This window comes from Malurus melanocephalus, unplaced genomic scaffold, assembly GCF_030028575.1.
Source record: "Malurus melanocephalus ecotype Western Australia unplaced genomic scaffold, MMel_1.1 scaffold_156, whole genome shotgun sequence".
NCBI lineage: Eukaryota > Metazoa > Chordata > Aves > Passeriformes > Maluridae > Malurus > Malurus melanocephalus.
The window spans coordinates 1,537,986-1,562,900 of NW_026623388.1; the positions used below are offsets into that span (position 1 = coordinate 1,537,986).

The 24,915-nt window shown below is 38.4% G+C and overlaps 1 protein-coding gene across 1 annotated transcript in view; it reads left to right on the forward strand.

Annotated features, from left to right (window-relative positions):
* Positions 1 to 535: 535 nt before the first annotated feature.
* LOC130576818 (cadherin-6) overlaps positions 536 to 24,915 on the forward strand; it is a 43,976-nt gene continuing 19,596 nt past the window's right edge. Inside the window, exons 1-3 of the mRNA XM_057371745.1 lie at positions 536 to 808; positions 21,602 to 21,896; positions 23,345 to 23,464. Of these exons, the coding sequence (XP_057227728.1) occupies positions 581 to 808; positions 21,602 to 21,896; positions 23,345 to 23,464 (643 nt within the window). The 5' untranslated portion in view covers positions 536 to 580. The remainder of the gene's footprint in view (positions 809 to 21,601; positions 21,897 to 23,344; positions 23,465 to 24,915) is intronic.

A 24,915-nucleotide genomic window follows, 5' to 3' on the forward strand; every position in this document is an offset into this window, starting at 1 on the left:
TGTGAGGGAAAAATCCTGGTTTTAAGTCCAGGCTCTTCAGTCCATAACTATAGCAACATAATGCCTCCTGGGGAGACAGTGTGCAGTTCCACAAACACCTCTTTGATGTAACAAGGTAACCTCATCAAGATCCCAAATCAGAAAGTAATCACTTACATCCCCAAGTTCAGGCAGYAAAAAGAGAAAATGCCTGGTTTGCCCTTATTGATGAAGAAAAGCAAATGCGGTTAAAGGGGACCCCCACATATCCTTAATCCAAACATCATGACTCCTTGCTACTCAATATAGATTCACTCAGATTATTTGAAGGAAAATTTACAACATTTTGAATCAGAAATAGCCCAGGTTTTCAACAATCGTTATTGCTCGTCTACTTTTTGGACTTGCTTGCTGCAGTAATGACAGTTAAGTACCTTTGGAAATGCTAAAAAGTTGTTATTTTTCCTTCCAGAGATCCTTTGAGACTGCAGAGACTATTTAAAGAAGGAAGACGGCATGAGATTGGATTCAGTGCAGTAAAGTAGGTTAGTTTGAGGACAAGACAAAAAAATCATTATTTAGACCTTCTTGCGTTGCCGTGATGAGAACTTACCATTGCTTCTGGCTGCTGCTTTGGGCTGGTCAGCCCCACCAAAGTTTCTTAACTCCGTTGTCCGAAAGGACTAGTGGCTTTCCAGAAAAGGACAAGGTTTTGGTGTTGTCTGGAAACAGCAGGCAAGACCTCCATCGTTCCAAAAGAAGCTGGATGTGGAATCAGTTCTTTTTATTGGAGGAATACACAGGAACTGACTACCAATATGTTGGCAAGGTAAGTTTCTTTCGTATTCATCTATGTTTTGATTTTAGAAGCACTGGAAGGCCAGCAACAACAAGTAGGGAAAAGCAGTGCCTGCTACAACTTTTAGTTCATGTCCCTGTGTGCCCAGCCTCTGCTGARGAGTAATTCAGTGGGAAGGTTAGCACGCTTCAGCTTTAAATTGTGATCAACAAGAAGTTCTTCATTTAACCAGGAGGTCCCACRGCAAATCATTGGGAATTCTATTAAAGATTTTCCATTTTATTTTGTGTCTGGAAATAMTGCAGCTTAATTATAGGCCAGATTTTTAGCTTTAGCATGGAATATGCGTTTTCCCTCACACTCACTAATTTTGCTACAGTCAAACTATATAAACTGGAAGAGGATTAGATCTAAGTTATGGATTCACAGTATCTACATTTTTGGTGAGGCTTCTCTTTACCCAGCAAAAGGCAATCACTTCTCTATTTTTATTCCCCACTGCACACAACAATGCTGCAGCCATTTTCTGATGAGGTTTTGTGGTGCCACCCAGGACTGTGTGATGTGACCTTCACACYGCCAGCCATGCTGCTACAAAGCTCGGTTGAAGCATACCCTGTGCATGTATACTAAGAAGCAGCARACAGCTGAAAATTTCTAATTTTAAAGCATGCTGAGAATTGGGAAAGGGCTAAAAAAAGTAAAAGAAAAGTCACAGCGTAACTGTGAGAATGCTTGCCTCCCTGAGCAGCAGACCCCCATGTAGGTARCAASCTTTATGTGAGCTKTAGAGCTAATGCACCTGTGYTAAGAGCCTAAAGTRAGTCTATAATGCCCAAGGTGCCATAGYCTATAGGAATCTGYCTTGCAGAATGCAAAAATTATGCTATTGATGATGACATTCAAAGCAGAAACAATTCAGCTTGGTTTTCCATGTTAATATGGGGTTGTGTCTGATCTAGTTTGAACTCTCAAGCCTCTTAGCAAAGGCTGCAGATCACAGTGGTTTGACATTYTATCTCCCTCTGCAAGCTCCTGAATATTCCCATGAGAGATGGTGGCTGCTTTTCTTGCCTGCCAGTCAGCTGTCAGTCAAAGCTGGATGTGGCACTCCTTTCCTGCTAAATGGCTGCAAGGCATTATTCAAATGAAGAGCTACTCAGCTGGTGTAATACTCATAGAACTCCAGCCAGTATAATCAGCATTCATGAAAGGTACCATTGAGCCCAATCTACAGGAAAAGGCCAAAGGCAGAGAGYCCTCAGAGAGGAGAAGTAGAGAAGGAAGATAAGAGGGTAGAAAAAAACCCAGAAGAGAATAGGAGGAAAGAAGTAGAAAGACAGAGGCAGAAGGAATGGAAGGTTTACAAAAACGAATCAAGATGGAAAGAAGGGGGAAATGACATTAAATGGTGGTAGAGGATGAGTTGGGACAAAGTTTATGTAAAGAGAACAAAAACAAAACCAGAAGATGGGACGGTGAAGAAAAGAAACCARCAGGTATGAAGCAAGGAGTCAAGGAAAAAAAAAAATAGACAACGAATGGAAAGACAGCAGTCCCTCCACACGCTCTCCTATTTCACAGTCTGCTGAGGGTGGCCAGGGTAATGGGGATCTTTTCATTCAAAGATAAAGTATGTGGTCCTGCGGTGAGTCCTACAGTCTCTCATTTTCACTGTGAATTTTGACAATAAACTKGCTCAGCCTCACATTCTTTCCAATGCAGAATTAGAGTACAAGCTATTGACTTCAGAGGGACTGATGGGGAAGTGAACATTCCTGCAGGATAAGTTTGCTCAGAGACAGTTAAAAAATGGTCTAGTTGGACCAGAAAACCAAGACAGCTCCAACAGGAGTCAGAGAGTGAAAAAAAATGTATGTTATTTTTAAAAGTTGTTCTTCCACCTATTTGTACTTTATTACACTTTCTGTTGAAAAGCATAGAAACAWCACATAATATATAAATGTCATTGATTCTGTGCTCCTAAGCCRGTCATGAGTGGCCTTTCACACATCTTTCAAATGCCAGAACTGCTCACACTCTTGTTACTGAACAATTAGCCAAGAGGCATGGAAGAGCGGCCTTTTATTATTAAAGCTGAGGATTGGTGTGAGGGGAAATGATAGAAACATCTAAATGTCTCCAAATTGAGGTAACCAGGCAATTTAACTGAGCAATTAAATTTGATTGATGTGGGCAAATGAGGCTAATGAACATTTTTATGAAGCATATTTTTTTTTTTCTCAGTGGACTAAATGTTAACCTTAAATATGGACTTTTAAATGGTAGGAATATAGAGAAGAAATGTGAACAGCAAAATATTTTAAAACTGTAGCAATATAGGTGTATAAAAGGGAATTRTGCTTATGCCTTACTGAATAAACAGGCAGACATGAATCTTCTGGGGTTTTTGGTGGTTAGTGGTTAAAGCTGGTGGGCATTAACATCTTAACTATAAAAGTAAAAAGATTCTACATAAGCTACAAAAAAAAAAAAATAAAAACACCTTCCACTTATGCTGGTTTCACTTTTGCCTTTTCATTTTTTTTAACATCTGTTTAATCCAAACATCTACGTCAACATTTGAGATGTGAGAAGCCTGTTGTGAAAGATTCTAAAAAACATTATTTCTATGAGCTGCCCAAATTATAGTTGTAAAATCCTGTAACTCTTTATACTACAAAAAACWGATTTTCRTCATAGTAGTTTTAGAGAGTAGGARAGAACAGTGAAAGGGAATGCATTCAGGTTTGAGATAGTAAAAGAGAAAGGTAATCTTTCTGAAGACAGAGCTCAAGGCAGTACTAAGGACAATGCAACAGAGCACTGTCGTTCTCCGTACTCTGTATACTCTTTCTTTATTGACCCCAAAGCTTTCCATCCTTTAGGAATTAACTGTCCAAGCACATATGAAGCAAAATAGCCCTTTTTTRGTAGCCATGGGTACTTTCAGCTATTCAAAAGTGCTCCCAGTTTTCTGTGTTGCACACTTCATTGTCAGCCCAAACATGCAGCTGTTTCTCAGTGGACAGGGGTGTGTGGCTGCCAGTGAGACACTCGCAGTATTGCAAATACAAGTTGATGTTTGCTGTGGTGCTGACACTGGATCGATGGCTTTATTATCCATCTTTGTATTCCTGAGTTTCATTCCTGTGTGTGAAATAAAGTCTTTTTTAAAAGAGTTGAAATTCACTCCTCCAGTCACTCTAGTCTCAGACCTAATAATAAGGAACTTGAAGAAAAGTTCTAGACTGGAATTATTCATTGCACTGCTGAATAACTTGTGAACTGTAGCTATGCACTGAAGTGTGACTGATGGGCACAGTGACATTTTAACCTGAAGATATCTTTTCTTCTGGTTCAGAAATTATAGCACTTGGCAGGGACTCAATCCAAAAATAAAACAAAAGAATTGTATGAGCATCAAAGTAGAAAAGTGTCTAGCACTACTACCTAGCCAAAATTTGCAACATGTGAGTTGGGTTTCAAAAGATATSTGGTTGTACCTGTGTCTGCTTAGTACAATGTTAAAAAGCTGAAGTGAATGCATCTTTAAATCACAGGTGAGCAATGAAGTGGCAGTGCAGCTGTATATAGAAATATACACTGTGTTTTCTACAGATCTTGAGATATTCTAGAGGGAAAAAAAAAAAGTGAAGAAATCTGCCCTGTTCCAGGATTATATTCATAGGCATAGTAACCTTTTGTATGCATGTGACAGCTTTGACATGCCTGTCCCATTGGCTACATAAAATCCATGTACTGGCATCCATCACTTAGTATAGCGCACAAACCTAGAATCATTGTTACCTAAAGGATAGGATTCCACTTTCTTTAGGGCTAAAAAAATACCTGAACAAGACTTACATTTTACTCATTAACCCAGGAGCAGCTTCTGGTGATCTGCAATGGAGAGGACTCACTTTCTTTCCTGGTAACACCAGGCACAACTGTGGAACTGTTTTGTAACACTCTGTCTGTCTGGCACTGAAAGGAAACTTCCAGACATACTTTTCATTTCTGCTGTGTCTTATTGATGTTCATATGGTTCAAGCAGTATGCTCGCCTGGAAGCTATCTGATGTTACTACCTGTACAACCCATCATAAACAATCAACCTCTGCTGACAACTCCATTTTTCAAGGAAGATAAAGTCAAAGTCCTGCCRGGATGTGGCTTGGCAAAACAAAAAGGATACTGTGTTGCTGTAGGCAAACCCAGAATAGTTTTATTTGGTGTTGAAAGAACCACTTGGAAAGAATCCCCTCTTTCAAGTAATTTTGACCCTGCTTTGGAGGAGGGGATGARCTAAATGTTATCACAGTATAGTTTCAGCAGTGTTTTTCTTTCTTTTGTCTGATTTTACTCCTGGCTACAACTATTCTGAAGGCAAGCACAGCAGYGTATTTCAGCAGAAGCAAATGAAACAAAAGGCAGAATCTCTCCAAGCAAGTAGAGGGACTAAGCAATGTAMTGAGGCAAAAGTATGTGGCCATGAGCACACACAGGGGSYTATTGAAACAAAGAAAATTACTGTYATGTAATAGAGTCCATGCCTTTTCAACATTTTAGGAAGTAATGGGTAATCCAGTTGTTAAAAGGTATCATATCTTAATTGGATGGCATGATAACTAGCAAGAGAAATCTTCACTTTTGCTCAGATTTTCATACACTAGTGTTATATACTTTTGTTCCCCAAAAAAAGCAAGTTATGAAAAGTCAAACTAAAATAAGTCCCCCATCTGCACTTTTAACATCTTTTCTGCAGCTTTACTGGCAGACACTTGTTCAGTATTTTTTTCCTTGCTTTGTAACTTGCACTATAATATATGCCTGATGCCTTCMGTTTCCTGTTCCAAACAGACTGTTTGTCATCTTTACTATGCATGAAGTGAATACCCTTGTAACTTCTGTTTATTCAGTGAGTATACTCTGAAAGCAAAGGGAGTATACTCAAAGCAATTTTCAATTTGTTTTAGATAATCAGAATATCCAGTCTCAGGGTCTAGATTCTGCATTCTGCATCCAGAAGCACTGGAAGTGTTTAGACCAGCCTTTTACATGTGACAGAAAAGATGTGAAGGGAGGTTAAGTGGCCTTCTGCACAGCTAAAAGTCAGAAATTTCAAAACAGAGATTGAAAAACAAAACAAAACAAAAAAAATCAAGAGTTTTTATCCCATTCCCTCCCCCCCCCCATTTATATGGTTAGGTCACCTGCCTCCCATTTCAATAGGCTGAACACTTGTCATTCTCCTAAAAAGTGGAACAAATGCTGCGGCACATCTGCACTTCCATTATTCCTCACCCATCAGTCATATTTTATGTTCCACCACTTGACTTTYCCAAGTGCCCTTCATTTCTGTATTGAATTGCACACACATACACACACTTGTCTTGTACTCCTCTTTGAAAGATTTACCGGCGCTGATAGAAGTCCTCCGTGCCGTCGGTCCCTGCAGAATGGAGATCGCTCTGCAGTAAGGGACAGTTGAGAGGTTAGAGGCCCAGGACGACAATCCAGAAACAGCTGGCAGGTTTCAAACCATGGTATAGGGGCTAAGAAAGGAGATAATGAGCAATGGGTGGGAAGGGCAAGGATGTTATTCAGAAAATGAAAAGGCAGGAAATATAGCATGGTTAATGTTTGCGATCATCATAATTGTGAATCTACTTGGCATCATCCTTGTATCCAAATATATTGCACAATAAAAGAGCCTTGCAACCATCTGTTTCAAACAAACTGCATTTCCTTCATTATGGCACATGATGGTACTTACAGTGTAATGACACATAACCTCCTCCCCTTCTTCCCCATTCCACCTACAGAAGCAAGCAAATCCTAGGACCCTAGACAATATTCCTGTTAATTCTTACTTGTCAGTTTTGTGTTCCAAACGAAACAATTTTGTTTTCCACATGCTAATGACCCACTCATACCAGTGCTTACATTTTGGATCACATCTTTCCACAGATTATCCTGTTCTATTCTTGTTAGCAAGTCTTGGATTGTGTGTCCCTAGACTTCTAGCTATAGAAAAACAGCTGAACATATTAATCTTCCTCTGTAGGGAGAGGCTGCATGTTAAGTTCATGCTTTATTATGGATTTTTTAGATCACTGCTCTTTGGAGCTGCAATTACTGTTTTCTTATTTGTTTGTTTAGCACAGTAGCACTCTCAMTCTGAAGCTGCAACATCATGAATATAAATTTTGAAGGCTAGTGACAGCTGGAAAAAAAAAAAAAACCTCTTTCAGGACTAAGACAACCATTGTTACTTCACCATTTGTTGTTTACAGTTGGCTTCCCCAAAATAGTAAACCACAAAGCCTAGAGAAATCTCTTTATTAAATTAAACATATTGTCTGTGCCTCCCTTTTCTTTTGCTGCCTTTTCCCTCACTGGTGAACATCGGTTCACAGTGGGGCAGCAGCGGGTTGAGAGCTGTGGCCAGGCAGTGTAACATTTCAAAACACAAACTGAAAATGTGTTGTGATGTGAATGCCTGCTGCTGATCYGGATGTGCTAATGCAGACTGTGGCTTGCTTTCACCATTAATGGGGTGAAAGAAGCCTCAGCACGCACTTGCAAGTACTTCAGGATGCACTGAAGCTTGTAGTTATCATGAAAGTCTGAGGTGGCAGATGAAGAAAATGAAAGAATTGTGCTCTGGAAGGAAAAGAGAAAGAAAAATAGCAGTCCATATCTCTTGTCTTCTAATTTCATAAAATAACCCACCCCAAAACAGAAAAATGAAGGTTGTAAAGAAAAAAATACTGAGTGACTGAGAGTTTAAAACATACATTAAAGAAGGAGGAAATGGATTAACAAATGTTTTATGTTAGAACTATAACCCTACAGTTTTCTTTACAGAGTTATTTTGGAGCCCTATTGTTTAATGAAGATTGCAGTCCTTCTATCCCCAGCTTGCTTATGCCATGGGGTACAGGGCAGTGCTCCTGGAGAGCTCAGCTGAAATGGCCTCTCTATGGGAATGTTGTCCCTCTGGCATTATTTTATACATCGTGAAACATCAAGTGATGGTTTACACTAGATGTCTGCTGGAACAAAGAAGGTTTTTATGTCTTGCACAGGCTCACATARTGATCATTGAGTCATCTTTGGCACATTGGTCATTTTTGCCCATTCTGTATCTTCCTGTCGGAAGGCAACATCAGGTTCAGTCAAGCCATTTGTGCAATTTTTGTGTTTAGCATTGCGTTATCATTAATGGAAGGGCAGGGTCCACCCAAGGCAGAACCAAACAATGTCCCTGTTCTTTGGCTCTATGACATACTTTCTTGTACCTTACAGCCCTTGGCAATCAGGCTGATGGGGGCACTGGCAGAGGATTTAAAGGGCATGTAAACTGAGGTGTCAGAGCATTCCTTCATAGTTCCTTTCCACTTCATGTAGTTTTACACATTTCAGATCAATTGCTTAAAGCACAGTTAATGCTGCTCACAACTGCTAAAATTACTCRCAGAATGTCCTGTACAGCTTGGGAATAACAACTGCCAAGGGGATTGCATGCAAAGAGTTAATGCCTGTAAAAGAAAGCTCTCACATGTTTATTCATGGTAATTGCAAACTCATGTGAGCTTGAGTCTCATGCTACTTCCAGGTAGATCCTGTCAGGATCTACACCATTCACCTTATAAATATCTGTCATTTTACCTACAGAAATATTTTATGAACAATTTCCTTTAGAGTTTTTAGACTGATAGTATCACACCAATTATATGTGCTTCAGAGAGAATTCTTTTCTTTCATGAATACTAGATATTATATAATTGGGAGAGCATAGACATGGGTATTCTCACCAAAAGAATTTCAGGTTCTCAAGTCAAAATTAATATGCATTCCTAGATAGGATATGCTGGTTCTTGAACCTGAATTGGTGTGACTTTCCCTACTTTCCGAATTTGAGTACCTTCCCCAAAGACTATGGCTTTTCAGATATTATAGAAAGAAACATTTCATCACTGTCACCATCCTTAGATGCATCCAGTTTTTTTCTTATGGAATTGAGTGTGTCCAATTTACTTAAAAGGCTCCTGATATATTGTTTTTTGTCTGCTGTGGGTAATGCTTCACTCTACAGAATTTTCTGCCTGACTCAAGGCTCTTTGGGGCCTGTGGGCAAAGTGCTATTCCATATCCCTGAGCAGTTCTCCTTTATTCATGACGAATGGGTCCAGCACAGCACACCCTGTGGTCAACTCATCCATCACCTGGGTGAAGAAGTTGTCTTAGGACRTTCTGCAGAAGCCTGGGCTGCTTGCACACAGACATATTGCCCTTCCAGCAAACATAAGAATGATTAAAGTCCCCCAAGGGTGCTATGACCTGCAATCAGAGGGTTTCCTCCRTCTGTCTAGAGAAGGCTGCATCTGCTTCATCTCTTTGAGCAGACAATCTGTGGCAGATACCTAATGTGATGTCTCGTGTTGGCCTGTCCTCTTCTYCTCAAGATCTCGACTGATTTGTCACCTGTTCCAAAGCAAAGTTGCATCTACATGTGCTGACTATTTGCTAATCCTCCTTGCCTTTCTGACCTGGCCTTTGTAAGGATCTGCATCATTCTGCTGCAGTGCTCAGGTCATGYGAGCTGTCCCTTCACAGCCTCACAAATTCTTTGAGGAATGCTTACTTGAAAGAAGTATCTGCTCAATGCCAGACTTGGCTAAAGTTTCCCATAAACAATTTTCTAGTTGAGGAGTCTGCTTCAAGAGGGTCCTGTTGAGAGATACATGTATGACTTTTTTATRTTGCATCTACTGTCTCAGAAATCCTTAATTGTCTGGTTGTATAACAAACTTGTGTTTAGAAAAAAGTCAGAGAATATGACAGAACAGAGATATTTTTCATTTTCCCAGTTTCTGACCTGTAGAAATGAATGACAGGGGCATCCAAATAGATTCAAGACTCAATTAAACCTGTTGATATGAATTTGTTTCTTTCTTATTAAGTCTTCATTTAAATCTGAATGTCTATTCCCTTCTTTTTTTCASCGTTTGTCTGTATCCTCCCTTCTCCATCCCCCTTCTTCCTCCCTGACACACACGCTTTTATATAGCATATAAAATTCATACACACATTTCAGGGTTTGATTGTCAGCATCAAGCACTCAGAATATCAAAGGGTCACCTTTGTCAGTAAGCAAAGGATGAGCATTTGCTTTCAAGCGCATCCATCAGGGAGTAGTCAGAAGCTGTTACTTGCYGAAGAAGCCTGATGTTTTATTCAACTATATCCCAGTAAAAACATTTCTGTATATTAGGCCAAAGGTTTTTTTTGTTTTGTTTTGTAGTTAATCTTTCAGATATATTCTCCCCTACCCCCACAGGAGAATAGAGGTTTTCACTGAATTAGAAATACATGTGCTCATGAACCTTAATTAAGATGCTGTATTTGCTTACAATTTAATTATGAAGCATTATTTTTGAAAGTTCATTATTCCAAAGAAAGCATTTTGTCAATCATTAAATAGGTGGTTCTGACCACTGATAAAGAGTAATCAACTGTCCCTGGGTAAATTCCCAGAGAAATGACGGATAAATAAAGCTGGACTTACAGTATAGGCTGATCTCACTAAATATACACATTACGTTATTTAGAGACTAAGGCACATATACTAAAATTATTAATGAACTGCATGTTTGCTGAATGTACTCCTTTCCAAAAAAAAATTTCTAATCTCAACAGAATACCTGCTTCTGTCTTCTATATATGAATTCCCTTTTTTAATTGACTAATGCAGGACACAACTGAAGTCCCATTATAGTCAGTGGAAGGATATCAGGATATTGGAATTCATTTCCTCTGACTTGGGAAAAAAGCTGTAAAGAAAGTTGGTACTCTTGAATTCTAGGCACAATTCTAATTGAAAAATGGGAGTTTAGGCATGCATCCCTTTACGAACTCATTGTATTCCCACTGAATGTCATTACGAGTCAGGCACTTGATTTTCTTTAATCTCACAAGTGAAAGCACATGTRTTCCTTTTCAAGGAATCTTTAAAATACCTCAGAATGCTGCTTTAGGTAAGACAGCCAGCCCCTGAATGCAGAAACTGCTCCACCTACCCATCCAAACCTTTGGTGACAGTAACTTTCAGTTGGGGGATAATAAAAAAACCTGAGAACAATCAGATTTTCTACYATTGCAGATGCATTAAGGGTAGGCCCGCTAATTGCAGCAAGCTGTGGCAAAACCATGGTATTGCTAATCTTGATTCCAGTTAAATGAAACTCATTCTTTCCATGAAGTAACACAGAGCAAATTACACCCAGGGTTCTCAAATCATGTTATAATCATGACATACAGAACTGGACATTGTTAACATTTTACTGCAGGGAGAACGTGGAAGCATCAAATAGTGATCTGTCTAAGATCAGACAGGAARACTGTGACAAAGCCAGTATCAAAACCTGACAGCATATTTGTAGCTACAAGCCTATCTTTCCCTTACATATTGTGTGGTTTTGTCAAAGAGATACTCTTAAAGGTTCTTCACTCCTTGTTTGTCTTCTTTTTTTTTTTGTATACGACAAAAATCAGTGCTGTCTCCTACTAAGTTTCCCATTTAGTCTTTAACACTCAACACTTGAATCCAATATCTGAGTGTTCAGTTAAAGTGGTAGATTTGCAGTGGTGGCAATGTCAGCATCCTAAACCAAAATTACTTTTACAGCTCTTTCAATAATTCAGCAGTGTGAATTTTCATTGCTGATCACTGAATTGTATACACTAGATAAAATAATTTTTAATCTATTCTAACCTTCTGCTCAGCTATTCATGTAAGAGAGTTTTCCTAGTACCTGAGATAGGTTGTGACAAGTCTGGAGCTGGCTAAGCCCTTTATGCTTTTTAGTCAGTGAATGCTGATGTCTCARCTAAAACAAATCCTCATGTCTACCAGGACCTGTTTCTCCACCACGGTTTGAAAATACTGGCAGAAACAAACAATGCTTGCTATGAAAAAGACATCCAGATGTTTAAATAGATGGACCAAAAACATAAAACAGGGATTTAAACTTCCTTGGCCTTCCTTAAGAGAAGAACAGCATCTTCACACTTTTGTGAGGGTAATTGCAGAAGTCTGTACAGTTCTGTATTGTTACCATTACTACTGTAGCTGAAGGGAGCTCTTTGATCTTTCAAAGGCATAATGAAACCAAACTGCTCTAAGTAAAACTGGGAAAATTCAGTATACAACCATGGATTTTTTTTTTTTTTTTTTTTTTTTTAATGAGAGGTCAGTTATTACTTAGAGTCAGAATTGTTTTGAGCTCCTTAGAGTTTGAAAGGAACACTGCTGCTTTCTTGGTGTTATACAGTAGTTCAAAGCAAAGTGAGAAGTTTGATAAAAGGACATGAAACTCAAGAGCTCATATGTCTAGAGATCAGACTTGACACCACATTCTCTTGTTCCTTACAAATTTAAGACYTATGTCTTTGTAAAGGCAAACTTTGTAAATTCCTGCTATAATTGTGCTTAGAGATAACAGGAAGAGGAACAAATAAAGCTGCTTTATCACAGAAGTGCTAAGCAGCGCTCAGCTCAGGAGAATTTGGAAGTGYCTTTACCTAGTTTGCAGCTTTACCAGATACTCATTAAGATCTGATAATCAGTTGGCCCCAGAGAGAAAGGCCATCAGAATAAGGTGCCTTGCTAGTTGGATGTACTGCAGTGCTTGTTTGATGTACTGCAGTGCAGGACAAAAGCTCTTGTGCCACTGTCCCTATTTATTTACAATGAAGAGCAGAAGCAATTGRGGAATCCAAGAGGGAAAAGATTTGAGAAGCCTCAGGCAACACTGAAAGAATTCCAATTGACTTTTTGCAAAGCTGATTAGCTGTGGCTGCATGTTTGCACTTCAGTTGGAAAACCCATTTGTKATTTTGAAGGGTGTGTAATAAAGGATTGAGTCAACAGAGTGTGGGGGTGTTTATCCTTAGTTCCATACACTTACAACAGAACAACAGGTTCCCAACCACTCTTTGGGCCAGCTGTTCCATAAACCAAGGATACCAACATCAGCCAAACTGTGGTCCCTGTCTCTCACAGGCCATGTGGCCTCACATATGGTTCTCACAAAAAGAGAATGAAAGGAGACTTCCAGCCTGCCTGGACTTTCCAGCCTGTGTGAAGGGTGTGAACTTGAGGTTCCAAAATAAGAGAACATGATACATCATATTCTATTGCCCTTTATATTTCCTTTCTTTCACTCCAGCACCTTATATTACTAATATTATATTGCCTTTTCTGTGTTTTGTTTGTTTTGAAATCAAATGCCACCATCTTTTATTCTCAGTTTGTCTTTTGATTACCTGGTTGCTTCTGAATCTTGAAATATGCATAGTGCTTTTTGATCCGCTCATTTTCTGATTTTGTTCATCTCCACAAAGCTGGTTTTAGACCCTCTTAGCATCATTCATTTACAGGGAACAGATTGTCACTGCTACTTTGGAGAATGAATGAGAAAGTTCACTGACATCTTGATACTCTGAAGAAAGAGAAAGACAACATCACTCTGATTTTTTTTTAATTAATTTCTCCTTCAATTCTTAGAATCAGAACAATATGTTTTGCAGATGATACTGCTGTTACTGAATGTGTGTAGCTTTTTTCCCTGTTTGCAGTGCGTGAAATTTTAGCTTTTTACCTTTTTGTCCTTGAACATCATGGCTGGTTGTTTGTTTTTTTTTTGGTTTTTTTTTTTTTTTTTTTTTTTTTTTTTTTTTTTTTTTTTTAAAGCCACTACTTAGGTTAAAGGGTGCCCTTAGAGAATACCCTTTGCATGTTATGCACTGAGGTGTTTATTTTAATAAAGCATTTTACTTACATCCTAATAGTGGAAATAYTGGATTCCTATATCCTTTACTGTTTTTTATTGTTATCATTCCAGTATTTACTGCATTTTTCTGCTAATATGCCTCTTTGCATTCAACCATGGCTGATACACTTTCTGTAAACAAAGTATCTTGCAGATATGCCCTTTCTGTAAAAGCACAGCCTTTAATGTATTATTATATTAAGATGAGCCAGGTTTTGAGGTATTCTTGGTTTTGCAATAACTCTAATGGATGAAAAAAGTAGGCACAATCAAATAGACATAGCATATTTTTCAATAATTCTAAAGCAAACGACACCCTGAAATGCTGGAAACTCCTATAACCTTGGTGATTCCTTAATGCACTATTTCATTAATTTTTTATAGATTTAATGTTTTCATTCAGGAATTGGGCTAGATGATCCTGATAAAACCCTTCTACTACAGCATATTCTGTGACTCTATGATTCTTGATTTCAGTCTTACCCTTTATAATGAGAATCTACTACAGCAGAAAAAGAGAGCTATTAAAAATGGAAGGAATAGAAATAGGAAAAAAAATGCAGTGTTCCTGAAATAGGAGTCATTAAGAAAAAAATCTAATACAGAAGGAGAAGGAGCAGGAGAAGGAGAAAAAAAAAAAACTTAGTATTTTAGTCAGGAAGAACTAGTTTGCTACGGCAATGAAAATAACAACAAATCTTTGTACTCATTTCTAACACAGATAGGAAAATACAAACATTGTTGTTCCAAGGTCTATGTCCATTTGTACAGAAGGAAGGCCAATTGAAATGCAGCAATTTCAGAAAACCATCAAGGAACATCAGCCCTTCATATCTGGCCTTTCCTTCCCTGGCTCTTCTTGGAATYCACTTGACTTGAAAACCATATACTGAGGTTGTAAACAGGTTTCCAGCTGAGGACTCAGGAGTACCTATTTTGCAAGTAAAAGATGTTTATAGGCTGTGAGWCTAGCAAAGAAAAATAATGAGAGCATATGGAATTATTATCTATAAATGCAGGATGAGAAAGAATGTATGTATGTGGGAGGATGCTCTTAAAACAGAAAAATAATGCTGGCACAAGAGTAGCACATCTAATTTGGGAAACAAGGTATTTTCTGATCTCCAGAGCAGCTATTTCTGCAAACAGGATCTGTGCACCTGATGCATTTTTCTTGGCTAAATCTGGCAAGAGCCAAGCAAGTTAAAACTACATTAACAACTCGGAGACTCGGGAATCAGTCACACTGAACCGTATCCAGGATTTCTGTATTAACTGGAGTGTGGGAACTGCACTTACCCTACTAAACTAATCACTTAGTATATTTAACCAGTTCAATTATTCTGTTAACTCTGATATATGCACAGCCAAGAAAGTGATGAAAAATGAAGACTGCTGATTGCTTCAGACAGCAGAACTCAGGTTAATGAGGAGATACGAAAGAGTGGGAATCTTCTTTAAGTACCTGTAGTAGCAGTTTAAATACAACCCCTTTGTCAAACCATTGTTCCGGACAGCTGTATATCAGGGATCCTGGTGCTGTGATCAGGTAACAGTGGGTGTGTTCGCATTTCTTTTTAATGTTGTCAAATATTTTTGGATTTTTTTTTTTTTTTTTTTTTGAAAATGACAGTGTTTGAATTTTACTTCAAAACCTATTCTGAGTTTTGAGGCTATAGAGTAAAAATATTATTATAATCTTCCAATTGCTTTATATAAGAATAGAAAGGAATCATCTCTTCTAGTTTCTGTAAGCACCAAGAAGATTTGGAATCACTGTAGCATCCCTTTCCCATTGTCTTCCAAAYTATTTTTAAGTATCAAACCTTCCATAACCAGTTCCAGAAGTCTAGACTCTAACTCGGTTCGTTGTCCTCCAAATAGTTCTAAAGTCCATCAACTTATTTCAGTTTAATTTTCTAGAGGAATACAGATGTCAAAATCATGAATCTCATGTACAGTTTGAAGAGCAGTAGCAACATCAGGCAAATACACCTACTTTTTGCCTTGACTGGCTGGTCAGCTGGCTGTTCCATAAATACACACATAAACCACCAACAACTATTGCCTGTGATGGTTCTTGTCCAGCCAGTATGTAGGGTACATAAGAAGCAGCATCATTTTACAGTCTCTAGAGGGTTTGAGGACAAGGAAAGGACCAGAGCAGGAAGCATCCAGCATCATGCAGTGATTTGAGTGGTATGAGGCAGAGCAGGAGGTTTTGGCTTAAGGCTGTGTTAGATAGGGAGGTTATGTGGTGTACGGAGGGATCCAGATAAGCGAGACCAAAAAACCATGGCCCACGCATCCATAGGAAATCTGTCATTTCTAGGGATGCTGGATCTCTTTGTGGACCTTGTGGAATATCTTTTGGAAGAAAGGATCTTTTATGTCTTGAAATAAAATATTTGTATCAGTGTTTTCCCTGATAATACCAGATATATGGTGTGCATATGGAGGCATATGGAACCTGTATGTAGTGTTTTGGGGGAAAATTTTGTTCATTAGAAAGAAGTCTGTACTCAAACTTCAGCAGCATGCAGGTAAAACTTATTACCTAATGTGCAAAGCCAGTGATATTTTCCTTTTAATGCAGAGTCACCAAGTAGAGCAAAAAGTTTGGTACTGATTATATGATGATACTAAAGAAGTTAACATAGTAATTGATGGACTTGGTTGATGCTGTCGGGGCACAGAGCACCAGGAGAGCAAAGAAGAGTGCAAGGCTGTTATTGTTATTACAGTACTAATAGCACTCTCTTTTTGCATGTTTTGTTTCTTCTGAATGCTTCGGTATTGCACTGTGCAACTTCAAGCAATTCATGTTGTTGAATTTGTTCATTATTAGACATTATTTTGTCCTATTAGACATATATTAATTAGACATTAGACAGTATTTTCGTGTTGGGATATATTAAATTTGGAGCAAAACCATGTGCTGTGAACACTCCCAAGAGTAAAATCAGATTTCTTTTCGTTAGCTACCTACCAACTGCTTGCTTGCTCTTTTAACAGTTGGACTCCATTTCAATAATGTGTTTGGAGACACAAATGTGACCACACCAACCCCAGAATATCAAGTCCCTCTTAAAAACACAAACAGAAAATGAGACACAACAGGCACCTTRTTTGTGGATAATTGTAGGTTTATCATTCAGTGTGGACATCTCAAGGTCAATTGGCTTTGATCTTTGAAGGGATTCAGTAACTGCTCTGAAAATCAGTGACAAGCCTGTAATATTCACAGAAGGAAAGGGAACTCGGTCTGTAGGGCAAATAGAAAACCATTTTACCCCCTGAATTGCCAGGTATCGCGACCAGTAATATGACATTAGTGGGAGCTAAACTGCAATTTACAGCTGTCTTTCATAACCTAAAGCCACTTCATAGATGAGATTAGCTGTGCTGTTTGAATCCGTGTTACAGAATGAGGTAGAGGAGGGGTGTTATTTAACTCTGGAGAATATCCACGGTCTACAATTTCAATTTTTTGGAATTTAATTACCACAACTGTAAAAGTACATTTTCAGTACAACCTTGTTACAAACACCCATGCTGGAAAGCTGCTTCTCTCTAGAGTATTCAATTTAAACACACAAAAAAAGTTAGTGGTTAGTTTTAACCTATTAGAACATGTGGGATCTCACTTCGATTGTACCGTTTTGGTCCTGATGTTTCATAAAGTTTCAAATCAAGGTGAATTTAGCATGTTGAGGAAAGGGCTCTGAGCTCACCGCCCAGCCCTGACTGTCCCTGTCCCCCTGCTTAGAGAGCAGTGTCCCCAGGTCAGCCCCATGGCCCTGCCCCAGAAGCAAACCAAAAACAAACCAGATGAATTGCTTTCATTTTAAAGCAATTATGTATATGACAATAAGCAGAATGTCCAGTACAAGGAGCTGCAYTCCTGAATGGATTTTAAACACCTCTTCCTTTAAGAAGAATGAAGCCTTCCCCATGTCCAGGCAGATGTATTTGAATGCCTTGGGCCAGGACATTTGGGAGGAACAGAAGAAATATGGAGGCTGGAGAGCTTTTATCTGACTGTAAGTCATTAAAAGCAAACCAGATGGTTCACTTAACAGTGGTATTAAATGAGTAAAAAGTATGCCTAGGGCATAGTAAAATCTTTAATTTGTCATTCACCTTCAGCYTTAGCCAGTGATTGATGGACAATGTCAGAAGAGTGTCCAGATTAGATTCTGAATGAATCAATTTACTATAATATTAATACAGTGCAATTGCTGATGCATTTACTTTTTATTGCATAGACTTAGTCCTTCACAATTTTGCTTTCCTTGGGGGTATCGCTCAGTCCACCCACCAACTGAAATGAATTCCATCGAGCAACGCTGTGCTCCCACGGGAGCAAAAATCTGTCTTGGAGTCTTTAAAAAACTGTCTGAAGTAACTTTGTCTTGAGTAATGGTGGTGTGATACAGCCCAGATTACTTGAGCGCTGTGTCCCAAACATTTCATTCTATCCCGTGACTCCCTGCCAAGGCCCTTTCATTTGACTAACTTTATGCAGAGGATAACAGACACTCTTTTGCAATACGGGTGAGTAAACAGAGTGAAGATATAATATCTTGTGTTGGCTGGCAACAGTCCTGCTAAAAGCATCTGCAGTATAATTTATGCAGATATTTCATCACAGCAAACTTTCTTTGCAATAAGGAGTCTGGGTAGTGAGAAGTAACTTCAACTTAAAAGGGAARTGGGTTGTTATTGCCATTAATTTCATCCTCATAACCTCACAGWGGTGTTAAGTTTTATATACATAACCCATCAAATGTATTTTTAAGCACGTCTCACCTCTAGGCTTTTCTTCAGGACTCAATTTGCACCCTTTTTTTCTCTTTTAATTTTATTCTCAAATTATTTTTTTCTAACCTGGTAACAGTAGCWATTTCCCTCTTCATGTAGGTTACACAAACAAAATATTACTTTCAAGATAAAGTGACACTTAAGAAGAAATAAAGCAGAAGATTGTCTTTGCCTGGGTAGAACTTTTCTACTAAACAAACAGTCGAGGACAGAAAAAGTAATCTAAAATATTACATTTTTTTAATATATATTTTCTTCACAAGGGAATGTTGCAAATTTGTCATATATATGGGAAACTTTTCTAGAGATCTGCTTGGCTTTGTTTTTTTTCAATAAATACGAGTTTTTTTGTGGTTTTTTTTTTCCTGAAGAGAAGGGAACAAAATCCAAACTMTTTTGGTAATATAGTCATTGTCCCAGCAATTAAGCAGGTGGTGTGATACAGGTCTATCCCACAAAAACCTTATGGTGAAAACTGTCCTTTACTGAAATAGAATAGATTTCAGTCATACTTTTGGAGACSCTTTGTGAATCACGTTCATGAGGTCACACATGATGACATGCCACTGTAAGCTCATTGTTGGTTTGAAGAATAAGCATTCAGCCAGCCTTAGCTCTCTGTTACAGACATCGGGCATGACTTCCCCCAGGTCTCACTCTCAGAGTAAATAATCCACATACAGCCCTCAGTTTTGTCATGTCTTAGGAAAGTTGTGAAACTAAAGGTGTCGTAGTTGTAAAGAATTTTACCAGAGGGATCTTGTTTTTTCAAAAGTTAGTGATTTCAGTGGAGGTCTGAAGATTGAACCTCAGATGAGGATCACCTCATTCTCAGCATTGATGACACCGAGATATATTTTTCCRCATATCTAGAGCCACAGTGGGTCTTACATGGGTGGAATAACTTTGGAAGAAAAGTGGAAATTTAATAAACAACTGACATGAAGTTTCCATTTTTAGTTCTGTAAGTAGTCTGGTCTGGTTAAAGAATACTATGGAAAACTATCCCGCGTGGTTCCAACACCTTTTCTATCTTGACCTTTCTTCGCTAGTTTGTTCTTTGAAACCAAGTTTAATTAAAATGAGGATAAAAATGGGCTTGGGAGTTCAGCCTGTACTGAGTCTCAAAACAGCACTCTTCCATGACTCACATGAATTAATGATAGTCTGTTACTGAGGGCTGTTTTTGTCCCRTTATTAGACAGACAAAGTTAAACAGGCTTTCAAGGCAAACAAAAGTTGAATTTTTGATGTGAAACAATCATAAAAATACAGTTTTAAAGACAAAATTATTTTCATGCCTTTTCTGTTGCAGACTGCCTTTGAGGAAAGTTCTGTTCAAATAACCTATTTAAATTATTTCCTGCAGTAGACTTCTAGCCTGACTTCTTAACAAACTGGTCTGATAGATGTTTTTTAGAGTCTGAAGTTATGTCTAGTAAATAATATAATTCCTTTAGGCCCCCTGGCCAAGGAAATTGGCCAACTGAATAAGACTCAGGAGACCTAAACTCTRTTCCAAATTTCAAGACTAGCCTTCTGTGAAACGTTGTTATCCAAAAAMCAGAGCAAATGGTATTGACTGGTTTTGTGAAGGGATGTGAAATTTGCTTATGAAAAATTCTGCACAGAACCTACTTATTGCTATTCTTATTATCAAGAGGAAGGGCTCCGTGCAAAATTACACTGAATGCCCATTTTCTCCCTGAAGGAGAAAATTAAGAGGAATGCTTCATCATGTCTGCTAATGATTAACCATGCCACAGTTACAATATTTTGTATTATTGGACAGTTTTGGAATGTGTGGTGACAGAGAGTTTTGCCCTTAAAGGCAGAGTTTTTGCGTGGAGCGTGGTTTCTCTAGGGATCGTTGGCATGTGCACACACAGTGGMGCCCCGTGCCACCGACTGTGTTGTGTGTGGATTTCTGATCCGAGCAAAAAGCTGGAGGAAGCCCAAAACATTGACCATATGGTCATGCTGGAGGCTGCCCTTCCAGCATGGTAGGGGCACAGTCAGGCCCTGCTGRAGTCTGTGCCAAGATTCTTTAAAACTACAAATCTTTCTGTCCTCTGCATGCTGTCCAGCAATGCTAAGTGCTTTGCAACATGCTCCACCAGGGATTTTTTTCCTAACTTTTGTTCAAAGAAAGAGAAGCAAAGAGCTGGTTGAAAAAGTCCAGCTCTCCTCAAGAGTAAACATGTTTTCTCTATGAAAGAAACAATTTCCAGGAATCTGCTACCTAACAGATGATTTTTCGTATTAATTTCATCACCTGTATTCTGACTTTAGAAGCCATTTTAATGTTTCATTTTTTAAATTTTTATTTTATCTAATGTAACAAGAAAATAAATTGTAGCTGAGTAGCCTCGCTTTTAAGACAGGGGTAATAAATAAGGAATTTTCAAAGGAATGCCCATAAGAGTACAATTTAGTCAGTCACAACTTTTGTGTCACTCAGCAGCATTTCAGGAGATGTGGAAATCATCTGAGGAAAAAAAAAAAACATGATGGCTTGGGCAGCTCATGCTTTGTATGCTAATTGCCATCACTCTCTTCTTTCCCTTTCCACCATCATGTTTCAGTTTGGTCCATGTCCCTTTGGATAAGGCAACTGATCACTTCCAGTGTTGTAATGGCCTAGGATATTGTAATGCCCACCTCTGCCCTTAGTTTGCCAGATCTGTGGCTGCATGTATTTATCTGCTGTTTGTGTATGTATTTAGTAGCTTATTTTACTGTGCACTATGTGATGTATTACATAAATCTGCAATTCCCAAATCCGCTGGCTTTCCACTGTAGTATATCATTGCCCAACATATTCCTAAGATTCCACCTAAGYCACTAGCATTTAGAGTTGATTGATGTGTATTTAGCTTGGGAAAGTGGTCTGCAGCTTCAGTTCATGGTTATCCTCAGGCAATTTCTCACAATATTGCAGACCATTTCAATTCTGACATCAAGACAACTCTATCTGTTCACTGCTCCTCYTGTGGTATCAACTCATTTCCCAAAAGCAGTGCACAGCCTTCTGGCTGAGTATTACTGATAGGAAAGCGTGCATCATGATATCAGTTAAAGTATCTAGAATTGTGTCCCAATTATTTATTTCTTTTCTTTCCTTTCTTTTTTTTTTCCTATTCCCATTTCACGTCCAGCTGCATTCAGACCAGGATAAAGGAGATGGATCACTTAAATACATCCTTTCTGGAGATGGAGCAGGAGACCTCTTCATTATCAATGAAAACACTGGTGACATCCAGGCCACAAAGAGACTAGACAGGGAAGAAAAGCCTGTATACATCCTCCGTGCCCAGGCTATAAACAGAAGGACTGGAAGACCAGTGGAACCAGAATCTGAGTTCATCATTAAGATCCATGATATCAATGACAATGAGCCAATGTTTACAAAGGATGTTTACAATGCCAGCATTCCCGAAATGTCAGATGTTGGTAGGTGCTAACTAATAACTGGTTTCAGTGTCTGGTCTGGTCTGTAGAGTTATTGAAGGGCCCAGATTTTACAGGTGGGAAATACAGACAGCTGCTCTTTGAGTCTGGAGTAAGAGTACTTGAGACATTAAAAAATAATATAAATCCAGGAAAATAGTGGCAGCAGTTTTCTGCAGTCGGAGGTGTCAGGTAGGTGAAACATGCCTCCTCTGTTTTACCACAAAAATTCCAAGTTGATGCCATCTGGTTTAACACCAATGAGAGTGAGTTGAGCTCTGTTATGTGACACCTGTAGAGTTTAATACGTGTTTTTAACATGATTTAGTAGCAGTGCAGTAATACGGTATTCCATGGTCACCTGTGCCATTACCACCCCTAGATCTATTCAGCAATCCTTCTTTAATTCAGGAAGGTAAACAAAATGGGAAATGGCAGGTACAGAAGGGGCTGTACACATTTCTGTCACCCACTGGTTCTTAGATATGCCATTAAYTTTCTATGAACTTTTTTGCTTTTTCCATGCAAAAGGAAAGAGCTCCAAAGTTCAATTAAGTCCATTGAAATCTTTCTATTGATTTAAAATATATCAAGCTTTAAAAATCAATCAAGGAAAGAAATAAATTAAAAAAAACTTCCTTGGAAAATTATTTTGAGATGGGATCTTTTCCTGAGAAGTTGTTCAGGTTTTGATTGTTTGTCTCTGATTCTTAGGGAGGTCATTTTGATTTCTTTGTCAGATAGCAATGGATGGTTGAATTCCAAGAAGCACATTTCTAATCTGAAATCATGTCCAGGGAGAGAAGCATTAATTAATCATAATCAAGAATGAGATTAAAATAAAGCTCAAGCAATATGAAAATAAAGACTTTGGGGCATACTCTCTCCTCTCATTCATGGGACTTGTCACATGGATGAAAACTCATTTGGTGAAGTGTGAACCTAATATTTACATTTTATTATGTGAAGCGAACACTTTATTCACAAATGATTTTAAATGCCAAAATGTAAGCTGATTTATTTTGTTTCTAAACACTTTGCCTGTGATCCAGCACCATTTCTTTTTCTAGAAGACGCATGAAAAGCCAAATCTACATTTCTATGTCAAATACCTTATGAGTATGAGTAAATTTGCAAAAGTATATTCTTGATCTAGATTCAAATTCCAAATGCTTTCAATATCTGGAGAAGGGTGCATTTATGTTTCCTTCARGAGAAAAGTGATGAAGGATCCAATCAATGTCCAGTCAATAACTCTGTGTTTCAATGGCATAAGGGAGGTACCATTTTGGGTTTATGTCTTTTAGGAACAGAGAGAATTGTACTAAATAAATATATTTCGAACTTCCTGCCACAAGTCTGACCTGAACATGAATGATTTTTTTCACCACATCGTAAACTGTCTTGGCCATGGGAAAAAACCTATTAATTTTTATTTTCTTTAATTGCAGGTACTTTTGTTGTGCAAGTCACTGCAACTGATGCTGATGATCCTACATATGGGAACAGTGCTAAAGTTGTCTACAGCATACTCCAGGGACAACCATATTTCTCTGTTGAATCTGAGACAGGTCAGGGGACCTTATCTGTCATTCTGTGACAATGTCTGTAATTCAAAATGACATGCTAAGCCAAGCTAGGCTATATTAGTAAAAAAAACTTTGAAGAGATTACATCTTACTCAGTGCAAAATCTGACAAATTTAATAGAGCGATGCATCTGTAAACATGACACCTACATGATTTTAATCTTACAAGCAAAGTCTAATAAATACAATTAGTTCTGGATGTGAACCAGTTTTAAAACATTTTTTAACAAGCAGTGGGTACAGAGACTACAGTGGTTGCTTAAATTAAACCAAATAGGTTGGCTTTCAGACGAAAGAGAGAAACAGGTGGGTGTGCAAGAAAGTGCTTAGTCCTCATAGATCTTCATAGTGGCTAAATTAAGACTGAGGGTTTGTTCAGGTGAGTTTTTTTCTCCTGCTTCTTCAAAACTTGTTTAAAGTAATTATAATTTCTGTACATCTGCAACATATCACTTTAATGCTAATTTTATGAAAGAAATCTTAATTAAGAGTAATGATAGAAGAGGTAAAATTGACTGTTGCGCTAAACTAGAAGATCACAAATAGAATCCTAAAGTTCTGAGTTCTGTTTTTGGAAGATGTTTAAATTATACACAGTGACTGGAATTTTTAATGGTCTGACTAACAGACAGCTTTGGAGCCTGTGCATGTAAAACTTATGTATTCTGTCTGAGTGAATCTGGTGTACCATTGACTACCTGACTACATAGACAGTCTCTACCCAAGCTTTCTAACTAAATTTTCCTAAAAGGAACAAAGGATCTGAAGAAACACCATCCACGGAAACATCCACTGTGTTAGATTGCTGTAAGCTGGGGAAATCGGTTCTCCTCAGCACCCTTACGGGAAAGAAATAGATTGTGCCAGGCAATTAATCAAGTTTAGGATTGTTTCTTATATAAATGTTAGAGACTCAGGCAGGGGAAAGGAAGGAGAGATTATATGTCTCAAACTGAAACCTGAGTTGAAAGAGCATACACGATTCTGAAAAGAGGGAGAGCCAAGATCAAAGGGAGCTTCCCTTCAAGCATAAGGTATTAGATAACAGAAGCCACCGGTTTTGCACTGATGCACTCTTTCTGACTTGGACAGTATACTGTGTGCTCTTCTGAGTCATAATAAGGATAAAGTAGCTGGGAGTTCACCAGTAATAAACTTTTATCAAGAGGTTTGAATGGGGCAAGGGAAGCTAAGTAAACCACAGTCTTGATCTTCCTGCCATGGAAATTGATTGCAGAACTCCTAGAGTGAAACATGTCTCTTTCAAAGCCACTGTGAATTTTGTCATGAATTTCAGTGCGTGAGTTTCACCTCCTTTGTAGGAGTCAGTTCTTACCTTAAGACATCCAGTGAGAATGCAAACATTTTGCTTCATGGTAAATCTGAATGGTTGAATTTCAGTAGGGGTGGGCCGTATGAGTGGTATTTGTGCCT